At 38.4% G+C, this 12,257-nt stretch overlaps 1 protein-coding gene across 1 annotated transcript in view; it reads left to right on the forward strand.

Moving 5' to 3' along the window:
• The window catches only part of tmem8b (transmembrane protein 8B), a 33,782-nt gene that overhangs the window by 1,745 nt on the left and 19,780 nt on the right, over positions 1 to 12,257 (forward strand). The window contains 7 exon segments of the mRNA XM_028579159.1: positions 3,090 to 3,279; positions 3,855 to 4,062; positions 7,114 to 7,247; positions 8,138 to 8,406; positions 10,889 to 10,965; positions 11,000 to 11,074; positions 11,077 to 11,265. Coding sequence (XP_028434960.1) covers positions 3,090 to 3,279; positions 3,855 to 4,062; positions 7,114 to 7,247; positions 8,138 to 8,406; positions 10,889 to 10,965; positions 11,000 to 11,074; positions 11,077 to 11,265 — 1,142 coding nt within the window.

A 12,257-nucleotide genomic window follows, 5' to 3' on the forward strand; every position in this document is an offset into this window, starting at 1 on the left:
TTAGTCATGTATACTTAATTTGTCAAAACAACCTAAGATGCTGACATGCTTGAGATGTAGTCTGTCAAGGCTAGTTACAAGTGTAACTGTATCCACCTTTTTGTTCCTTACGCATTACAAAACATTAGGAATCATAATTGTGACATGTGAAATCTGGCAAATACAAGGTTGTGACAATTACCATTTTAATGCTATTTCAGAATATTGACCATTTACAGTCCATTGACATAAATAACAAGTAAAAGAAGTGTTTTTGCACACCTGTATACAGCCAGGCGTGTAGAAAAATAAATGATGACTAAAAATAATCTGCTGCACCCTGTCAACACTTATGGTAAATGTAATAAATAGCTAAATTTTGGTACAGTGACCTTTTGTCAGGCATTTCAACATGCCAAAGCGTAGCTCGTTAGACCACTGGTTTCCTAAGTTTTCTGTCTTCAATATGAAGCAACGTCTCCTTACTTCTCAAACGTCTTTTAGTTGTGAGCAGTTCAATCCAAGGCAGTTTTTTTCTCCTTACTGAAATGCTTGAATAATTTCTCTATGCTGAAGAGGTAAAACTACAAAAAAATTAATATTGGATAAGTGTGAAAAAAATAAACATAAATTTATGCAGCATGAATTAGATTTTTTTAGTAACCCCCCTTCATCCTCTCTTCAGTCATCTCACAACCTCTCTTGAAGATTCTGATCCCCAGGTGGGGAAGCACTGATTTAGAGATTGGGTGAAAGTTTATTTTTGATGTAAAAATAGGGACTTCATCGTGAATGGGGTTATTATTTTGCTTGAAAAATGTGGCAATGCACAATTCATCCTAATTAAAGACTTCTGAATAGTGCAATCACAATTAACAACACGTCTAATATCCAGATGTGCAAAATTGTGGACTTTTTTCTCTCTAACATCTGTCCAATCAACAAGTAATCAACTGGTTACAGTATGTTATTAACTTTTAGTGGTCTTAGTGTGAGCTGAAGCTGGAAGTCTGTTTCTTTCTAATCAGACAAGGTGAACATACGGTGGGCTTACTGAAGACTCGAGCACTGTTAGTGCCACACTCTACCAGCACTTCAGTCTGTGACATGAAACTAGTTTCTCCTCAGCCTTAGCCTGGGTAAACCCTGACGAACTTCCGGCAAATTTGAGATTTGCTCTGCAGGTCAGTTACAACTGAGAAGGGTCTGGTGTTAACCAGGCTACCTAAGCCTCAGTTATACATAATGCATTTTATTTAAAGGCGCCTTTCTCGGCACTCATGGATACCATAGCCATTTAATGAAAGGGCAATGAACATCCTTAATGTAAAGAAGGCTCACATACTATATAACGCACATGGTGGACCAGAGAAAGGCTGGAATGAGAGTGAAATTAAGGCTGGGAGCTTTGTATGGGATTAAACTTTAGCTCTTGACAGCGAGATTGCTTCATTCTTCTGAGTTTCTGCTTCCCTATTCTGCGTCTTTAGTATTCAAGGTTGCTTCCATAGGTGAGAGCCAGCGTGAGCTTTGAGGACTGGTAATAGTGTGGGGGAGAGAAGCAGAGCAGAGCAATTTTTCTCTTTTTCCTAACATGCATTGTAACACACTGCACATTCAAGCAAACCGTTTTTCATTTTGCATCCACGCCTCAGCTCCTTGTCACTGTAGAGGGTCATATGGTTTTCTTTACTCTGTGTCATCATTAAGGTAAAAAGCAGAAGCAATAGCAAACCATGCAGCTGAAAATGACAGCATTATAATACTAGAGTAAAGTGAACTCGCCAAAACTCTTAAATTAATTGGGCTCATGCTGTTTTAGAGGCACAGGCTTTTCGTTGCATCCTCAAACAGTTTTGTGAGATTTTACTATTTTTGAAAAAATTACAGGGGAGATAAATTATCCCCACAACGAAACAAAACGGTGAACGACATCACCACAGGTATTCCAAGTACAGATGGTAAAAATGCTTGATATGCATAAACACAAAGGGAGTGTGCTACAAAAGTAAAACATCAAGACTCCACATTGTTCTAATGACACCACTGTCTTCTTTCATATGCACTTATGTTTATATTTATGTTAACACTTATATAAGAGATGCAGTACGTTCTAGTATAGCAATTAACTGACCTACACTCCATTTTCCCTTGATTTTGGCCACCCACTGGGTGTAGCTCGATGACTCATGTAGGTGTAATATGGCAGATTACACCTGTCACTTGTTCTGCTGCTTTTATATGCAGAGCCTTTGGTGGATGTAATCCAAGGATTTGACATTATGCAGGACGTGAGTGAGCCTGCATACAAACATCTCCCTCAGATGCTTTAAAAAGAGTTAAAGTCTGTGATCACATATTTAGATGATCTAGCTCTCTACAGTTTGTGGGGTTCAAGGAGAAGGTTGTCATTATGGATTTAAGACAGCTTATGTCTCTGTTCTGTTTACAAGAATGATAGCGCTGACAAATTGTAAAATGTTTGTACTGTCAGTAAGCAACATTCCTAACTCATTGTCAGCCACGCTAGCAGCGTGGCAATGTCTGTCTGTCTTTCGGTGGATCAGTCCGCCACTTTGGTTCAGAATTTAAATCTCTCGACAACTACTGATCTGGATGGGTTGCCATTCAATTTTGTACAGAAAACAATAGTCCCCAGAGGATGAATTCTAATAGCTTTGATAATCTCATGACTAGCTCAACCAGTAGGTCAAAGTTTTCACTTATCCTGTGAAATATCTCAACATCTACTAGATGAATTGGCACAAAATCTGGTAGAGATACTCATGGTTCCCAAGAGATGAATCCTAATTACATTGATGATCCAACTGACTTTTCATCTAACGCCATCTTCAGGTCAAAATTTCAATTAGTCTTACTACTTTGGTTTATGACTACATACCTGCAAAACTCATCTGAAATGTTCATGTAGTGCAAATTAGCCAGGATTAGCTAACGCACTAAACTAAGATGGTAAACATCAGCGCGCTAACACATGGTGAACTCAAAGAAGAGCTGTGCAATTCTCTAAATATGGATATCCTATGTGTTCCTTAAATGTATCCTCACAAATATTCAGGGATGCTTTCCTTTGGTTCTGCTCCCTACAGATTGCCTTTTTGTGACAGAATACTTCACCCGGACGCCTCGTAAGCTGAATGCTTTCAACTCCTTCGCCAGTGTGGAACTGTTCCACTTCAATGTGCCTGACGACACCATGATGGCCGTATGGAACCTCATCACCTTCAAGGAGCAAGGGGGCACGTTTGGAGACAGCTGCCCAAACCGCAATGTGACTGTGTAAGACAAGGACTTTGTCGCAACATATTTTTCTCTTTCTGGAGTTGCTTGTGTTTATCTTAAACCTTTCTTTTGTTCAAGTAAGACATTTAGAAGCTGAAATCTGCTCCTTCTCTGGGGTATAAATAGATAACAATAAGCATCTTATACACGTTACCTTTTGGGCAAAAGGTTATAGCAGCTGGTTCAACCTGAGCAATGTCAGCTATTACTGGCAACCTCGACATATGGAGGGAACTGCTGTCAAAGCATTAGCTGCAATTAACTTTTAATTTTACCTGTCTATATTTATCATATTGGTAAGCATGAGAGCTGGTATCTCATGTGACTCTACTGTGTCCCTGTGATGTTGTGATTGATGTGGGCATGGCTATCACATTCAAATATGTAGTGTTGGATATGAATATTAATGTTTTGGATTTTAATTTTTCATATTTTAAAAAGAAAGATGCCATCTGTGCTCATGCTGTCAGCTGTTCATATGGATGCATTTCATGCGTATATGGCAGATGCCCCTGTTGTTTGTGGAAATATTAGGCCTAAAAGGGATTGAATTTTGTCTTTGTGATGAACAGGTATTTCAGGTCTGGGGCTCCTCCAGTAATCAATCCCCTGTACACCCGCTTCCCTCGGGATACAGCCGTCCCAGGATCCTTTGCTGTGACTCTTACCTGGACTCTTCCAAACCGTACAACAGGAGCATTCAACGTGACCAGCCCGCTCCCTGGAGACTGGTTCCTGGCTGCACATTTACCCAAGGATGAAGGCAAGATCTCAGTGAAGGTCAGCCTGAACATTTATCACAAATAAACACAATTCTTTCATATTAGAATTGTAATCACAAAGTTGTGATTTTGGCAACATAGTTGGTGCTAACATTGGTCACTTAGTTGTTTCTGCACTGCACCTCCCAGACATCCACTTATAAACAAACAGTGGACAAAAGTGTCTTCTGTAGATGGTTCTCTTTTGTTTTTCTGTTCAGCCATGAGTTGCTTTTACTGTTTGGATTAACCACCAGATTCATCCTTTAACAAGGGTCTACAGCCATGCTAGCAGCTCTGTGAAACCATACATTGGCATGGTGATGCTTTGAACTAAATACTCTCATGCTCACAGCGTCAATGCTTACATGCAGGTATATTGTTCATTATCGTCGTTTGGCTGATGGCTGTTGCGGATGTTGTTAGCTTTGCAGGTATTTAGTCAAATTAGAAACCTGATATAGGCCAAAGTTATTGCACAAATATTTGTACCAAATGATATGGCAATCCATCCAATAGATGTCAAGACATTTCGCTCAAAACCACAAATGTCAACCTCATGGTGGCACCAGTGGAGAAGTCACACGGTAGACGCAAGTTTTGTGTCAATCTATCAATCTATCTATGTCAACCTCATGCTAGCATTAGAGGAAAAGTCAGGGGATAACCGAAGTTCTTGGAGTTCTTCCTCCTGAGGAACATCAATGTCTGTACAGAATTTGATAACAGTCCATCCAATAGTTGCTGAGATGTCAGTCCAGACCAAAGTATGGACCAACCGTCCGACCAACATTGTCATCCCTAGAATCAGAGCTAGTGTGGAGATACAATCTCAACAAGCATCAGCATTTCATGTATGCAAATGCAGCAAATGAAAAGCTTCAGTCACTGTTTTGTTATACATCACTCACCAATTAAGACTGGTAAAAAAAAATAGCATATTTAAGTGTTATGTAGGATAATTTAAGTGAGATCTACCGTCCATCTAAAATATTTTCTTCATGGTAACTTAACTCCCTTTCATGATCGAAAAAAAAAATATTATAAAAATGATGTAAGTGTTCGTTGGGATTAGTATTCGTGCGTGTGCTGCTGAGCTTGAAGAGGCAGAACAGTGTAAGAGAGTCTTTCTTCATCTCATCATGTTCTCCTATTTGGCCACATAAAAACATCTGCTGATTTCCATTTCTGGCAATTTATTTGTCATTGGCATGGTGTTCAAAGTTGTTTCCTTTGTGGTTCCCCCAGGCTGGAACAAGTGCACCTGGAATACACAACAATCAAAAATATCAACAGAAGTTCCTATCAATATTGAATAGTTTGCTTTGGGGGCACTGAGAATAGAAGCTGATGTGGCTAAAATGTGACCTGCCTTCAATGACACACCGTATAGATGGAAATAACATACCTTTTCCGCATTTTGCTTCCTGAAGCAATTTTTAAACAACGAAAATGTGATGTTATCAGTTTAGAAAGGAAACATGGGTGGAAGCAATGCAAGCAGAACAGGGGGAATGCACGGTGCATTTATATCAATCTCAGTCAAATACTGAACATAGCACATAGGATATAAGGATTTAACAACCAAAAACAAAGAGAGCAGTGATAAACTGTATTTTCTGTCTTTCTTTTTTTGACTTGCTGAAATGTCCCCTGAATTGGTACTGTCCAGATGGTTTTTCCATTGTTTGCTTATCAAGACCAGGTGTGTCATATCCTGATTACAAGTCAATACACATCATGCAGATAGAAAAATACGGGAAATGAATGGGAAGTGATAAGAGTAATAATGTAAATAAAATGTTTACCCATGCATCCGTCTTTGTACTTTTAGACGTTTGTTGGTACGACTACGTTAAAGTGTAGGCCAGTAATAATAAAATTTGCATAATTATTCTAAATAATCTAAAGACCAAACACAGAAAGTTATTTTAGCTGACAAAGTCTAATGCCATATTATGCCATATACTGTATATTGTAGTATATTTTATTGAGAGGTGTTCCTTTCTATCTCATTATATTGTGTAAATGGGAGTATTCAAAATATAAGAAACTTAATATGAATACTACTATAACACTAACACTACTAACTACATACTTAAAAATGACCATAGAGTTCAATAAAGCTATACATACCCTCTCAAATGTTGCATTTATTTCAGCACTATTGTCGTGGATTGCATTAGATTGTTCAGGTGAACCTAATAAAGTGGAAGCTCAGTGTATACCCCAGAGATTTCTCTAAAATTGCATAGTCTCAGTGGTTCATTCTGACTGAAAGAGCTGAAATAATGCAATTAGTCAGGGTTTGAATGTTTTTTTTAATGCTATGGCCTAAATCGGGTTTTAGAGGCTTTAACATCCTGCCAAGACTGAAAAATAAATGAATGCCTATATCTTTTTTGGCATTAAAATGGTCAAATTTAAAGCTATTGAACACCATCAAAAGATGTATGCACTTATAGTGTAAAAACATTGGCCTTAAAAAACCCATATTGGTTGAGCCTTAATTAAAACACAAATTGCTCTACAAGACACATGTGCAGGACCAACTGACAGGCTGTAATAAATCAAAGGGTCACCTCGGCAGCTCCCGGACTAATGACATGCCACAGTAATTGTGGCTCAAGCAGGCGGGGTCAGTGATCGGCTGACAGGAATGAAGGGCCTCATTTGGCATTCACACCTGTCCTTATGAATCCGGTGCAAAAGGCGTCCCCGTTCCTTTTTAAAACAAATTTTAACAGCAGATCATGTGTAGAAACAATGCACGGCCTCCTGGCTCTGAGTCGTTCTGTCTGCTCGGCTCATCTCACAGAGTAATGCATATCAAGCATTAATGGTTCAGAACAACATGAGTGAAATAGTGTGTGCATGTTATGCTGTGTGGCAGGAAGAGGGAGGACAAATTGATATTAATCCAGGAGGCTGACAAGCTTTTTATACACAGTCCATTAGGAATTTTCAGCCCTTCTGAATGATATCTAATCTCCTCCTTAACAGCTTTTTAAAATATTGGTGCGTTAACTACTTAAATACCATTTAAGCAACTGATGTGTTATCTTTGTAGGGTCTGTCTGAAGAATGCCAGTATCTGTTTCAACCCCAGCTGATTGTCCAGAGGCTTATTGGGATTTCAGTGCTTTATCCTGGATACTTCATCGACCAGATGATCCCCGTCCATAACAGATCTGCACTTTATAAGTAAGTCTTCTAACTGAGCTTCCAAAAACCAAAAGTAAGGATGGGTTGGCTTTGAAATCAAGCACCTAATCGTAGACTATTTCCTGTAAGATAGTGGAGTATTCTTAAGCTTAAAGCTTAAAGCTTATCTTGCATTTTCATTTAAAAAAGATGCCATTTCCAAGTGTGTGTTTATAGTCTGAGCATCTTTATTAACTATCTTCTCTAAAAGTCACCTCAGTCTTGTTAGCAGAGGAATATTAATTTTCAAGGTATATGTTCTGTTATCCATGATCTTTTGAAATCACAAGCCCCTAAAGGAAGGAGAGTCAGTATTAAGTGAGTTCTGCATGAAAAGAAATTATGTGAAGGGTATTGAAATATGAGTATATTGTTTAAATATTATATATGATATATACACCTAAAGTAAGTTGTTGGATGTGTTTTGTGTTTGATGTGTGTATGTACTGTATGAAAATAATATACGTTTTTGTTTTAAAGCACTAGTCGTTGCAGAATATCACTATTCTTATATAAGGACAGGCTAGCTATTACTCATGAAGTTACTGCAAAGGTATGGGTTTACCTGCTTAAAAAAACAGCAAATTATGTGTTACATTACCATAAAAATAATTAATTTGATTAAAACTATAACAGCAAAGACATGCTGTTCTCTTGTAGGAATAATTAATAGGGCATTTTTAAAACAGTTTTTGTTTCTAATAAACATTAACTTGAATACATGTTCTATACAGTACTGCTCTACATTCTGCTTACTGATATAGCGTATAGACTAGCTTGGTATTATAACAGCCTGAAACATGTGTCTGTGTGTGTTTTGCTCTGTGTGTGTGTGTGTGTGTGTGTGTGTGTGTGTGTGTGTGTGTGTGCGCGCGCACGTGCCTGTGCAGAGTTTTCATCCCCAATTATATATCAAAGGTGAAAGTTCAGCTGGTAAACTGCAGCACCAAGAACAAGAGTGGCGACAGTTGTCCCGTGGTGCTGAAGATAAGAGCGCGAGCTCCGCCGGTGCATAACTCAAGTGCCCTCGACTGCAGGGAGTGCAACCCTTGTGAATTAGACACTCTCGTACCTGCCTGGGAACAATGGTACTACATCCTGGTGGAGAGATATCTAAGTAACTGCAACGTATACTTTCGCATTGGGGTGCAGGTCACAGGTGAGTGTGTTTTATGGGCAAAATGTGATTAATAAATCTTATGAAATTTATCTCTGGGTTGTTGTGATTTTCCGTTGGTTCAGAGCTCAATTTACTTTTCAAGTCATACTATACTTAATAAAGCAGCAACATGCATTCATTCTTTATATTAGAATAAACAACATAAAACTATAAAACACTGAGATACTGAGATGAAGAGAATACCCTCTCTCATCCATTCACCTTATCCTTAAAAGTCTTTAAAAAATTTAAACTGAATCATTATAGATCGGATTATAGATGATATAATCCAACCATTAACACAATCCGTATCTATAACAGCGACAGTATAGACCTGTATCTGTATACAGATGCAATAATAGTAGGCTACATTAGACTTTTTTACATATCACATCAAAGGAAGCAGAAATTCAAACTATAAATGTTCCTATGTTTACTGAGTGGGTTATTCTGTTCATTGTTTAACTTTACAATCACTAAAATGGCAAAAAAAATCATCAGTAGGTTTTGCATTTTTTAAATTATTGTTATATTACTGTTAAAGTCGAGCACGGTGTTTGAGCCCACTGGTATTCTTGTCTTCTTGGTTTAATGAGAAAGTAACTTGCAATGTTTGTTTTATTTGTCCCATCGGGGTTTTGTGCAGACTGTTTGGTTAGATGAGAGTATTTTGCCAATTTAACTAAATAATTTAATGATTTATGAGAGGTGTTAGATACTTATTTTCTCTCATCATTTTAAAATGAATTGTGATCATGTTTATTACTACAATATGTGAGCTGTTTGCTTCCAGGGTTGATCATCATTTTTCTTCCTGCTGCTTTTGATTGAATTCAAGATGATACCGGGGTTTTTTTTTTTTTTATAAACCTGAGAACTCATAAATTAGGCTGAATAAAAGCTCAAAGTAGATCTCTGCAGCATATCATATCCAACATCCAAAATTATACTGTACAGTCAAAGTATAAAGGATTGTCGCTTTCTTTTGAACAGGCGCTTTTAAAAAAAATGACTGATTATGAGGTGTAATTTTGTCTATGGATCCACCCAAAAATCTCCGAATGTCTTTTTAAATGAATACAGGATGCTCATGCGTCTGTGGCAGAAATTCATTTTGAAGATGTGTTTTGATGGGAAAAGGGAGGCCAGACACAGTCAGACTATTAAGAGGCTTGTTCAAATAAAGACCCTAGCACAAACTGAGGAGATCCATATGGGATTGCTAAGAGGCCAGTGATACCATGCATAAGTGCTACATGCTGTTGTGGGGTTGTGGAGAGCTGAGATATTTTTTATGCTCAATCCACCGGGATGGCTCACAAATCTGTGGGAAGTTCCCTCCCATGTAGTGATCCCCTCCCTCTGTTGGACACTGTACAGTGCACTTTGTCACTATGGCAACACAGACACTAATTATTCACACTCTGTCTCTCCCCCTGCCTGCCAGGCAGATCTTACTTGACCTTTTGCAGATTTAAATTGAAGACCTCAAGTTCAAGGGAAAAGACCATCTGGAGTCACCTTCTCATGCTTTCTCGCTTATATTGGTTATTGTTGTTATGAGCCATAGAAATATATGCCCTTATTTGAATTTAGTCCAATTTACAGATATCACAGTCGCTGGCTAGACAGGAAATAGTGAAAGTAGGTTGCACTTTATTATTTATTATTGTTGTTTATACAGTATTTTCACTGCAGGTGTATTGCCCTCAATAGCTGATTGGGTATGGAAGAGAGTTTCTGTTGTGTTATTTAAAGCGAAAGAAAGCCAGTGCGTTAGCTTATGAATGTTATGTGTATATTTACACAGCCCCTCGACTCTCCCACCCACCCACACATATGCATAAACATCAATATATATTTGGGTCTTTACTGATTTCACACAGATTAGTCTTGTTTCTACCAAAGTTACATTTGCCTCGAGCCAGCATTTGGTATTTCACTATTTTTTAGGAATGCTTCAGCTGCCTGAACGGACATCAAAATACTTCAAACCCTTTCAGAGACAACACTATGCAAACGAGGCTGAGCTAGAAAAGCCTTTGAAATCCTTTCCCCTTGGGGATTGGCAGTATGTGATGGTACTCAATGACCATTTTGCAGAGTTGCTTTGTGTTGAGTGAAAGCATACTGTTTGCAATTACTGTGAATCTTTGTCTCATTAAAAAGCAGTGTACAACTCTGAACCTCGCGGTTTACATTATGGAAGCCAGCCGAAGGGGATCGTTTCAAACATTTGCAAAAGACTTAGTTGCTTAGCATGCATAATAACCCAAGTAAAATAACTGACTTGGTTATTGCCTTTTGTTTGAGGCTTGCTGGGGATCGGTTGTTTGACTTTATGATAGGGATTATTACATTGAACAAGATGTTCCAGGGTGCATTTTTGTAAGCTTCTGCAACAAGCCAGGGAAAATCCATCATACTGGAATCAGTTTGATTGATTTCCTTTGTGAATTTGATATATTTTTCCTCTGACTAGATTGCTCCAAGTCCAATTTGTCAAAGGACCAAGCACAGCCCAGCTCCTCTATGAACATGCCTCAGTCTTTTGGAACAGCGATGGGTTTCTACCTGTCTGAGACACTTTCAGTGGCCTCCCTGCCCAGCCAGAACGCCAGTCACCTGCACACCTCGGAGGACAGCATTATTTACCTCGCCCCCACAGCCGACACTAACAAGTGCTGGCCCATCCGTCCAACTCTGCGCAATGAGCTGGATACCTTCTCTGTGCACTTCTACGTCTTCTTTGGTCCAAATATATCGATCCCACCGGACAGGGCCGCTGTGTTCGCCATCAACCTGATGCCAGTTTTAGACAGTGGAGGCGTCCTCAACATGGAGCTCAAACTCAACATGGTGAGTTGCTCTGATGACACTAATACTGCTTGTTTTAAAGGCATAGTCTGTGATCCAATTGTAAATGTACATGTAAAAGACAATTTGATATTATACAAATAGGTTGGAAGGCTTTTTTATAAAGATGTAAACACTACTCAAACTAAAGTCAATTAATGTTTTCTGATATAGTTTGTTTACTAAACTTTTTATAAAAGAAAACAAGATTATGTTTTCATTTATGATCAGTTGACAAACACAATATGCTTAGTTTCATCATCAAGGCACTTGATTAGGCAATTAGGTAAACGCCGTATGTAAAATTAGCTAACATTATATGTCAAAATAATTAAGGATTGTGCAAGATTAAGCGTTTAATTAGCTATCTTAACATTGCGTGAGACATTTGTAAGCATGTACAGGTTATTGTATGTATAACTACTATATTCCTGATATATCAGCCAAAAATAATTGTTACCAGACACCTTGAGGATTCTGAACTTGGTGTTGGACCTGCTGTATTCTTTACTATCGCAAGGATTGAATAGTAATCAGTTAAATAAATATTAAACAGCATAGGGAGTTGTGTCTGGCAGAGCTAGCCTGCAAAATACGGATGCTCGTATAGTCATAGATTTTTCTGTGGGATCTGAAAAGGTTTTACAATGAAACAGGCGCCAGTGTTTGGGCTTGTGACATATGTCTCTAATTAAGAGCGAACAAAATGCAAATATCAGCCAAACAGGATTTGATATGTCTTTGTTAAGCTGTCCTTCAGATAGTAATGACATTAGGAATGCACCTGCAGTGGCTCTGAAGGTCTACAGGGAGCCAGAAACTGGAGAGCTACAGGCTGGCAGATGGACTTTTGAACATTTTACTCCTAATAGAAAGCAAGCCAGCCAGTGTTGAAGTAACTAGAGGATGAAGCATTCAGTAAAACCACCACAAATATCTTTGATTGTTCAGTTTAAAGAAATATGCTGACATTTTGGGAAATATGCTTTTCTTGC

Source organism: Perca flavescens, chromosome 5, assembly GCF_004354835.1.
Source record: "Perca flavescens isolate YP-PL-M2 chromosome 5, PFLA_1.0, whole genome shotgun sequence".
In the NCBI taxonomy this organism is placed as follows: domain Eukaryota; kingdom Metazoa; phylum Chordata; class Actinopteri; order Perciformes; family Percidae; genus Perca; species Perca flavescens.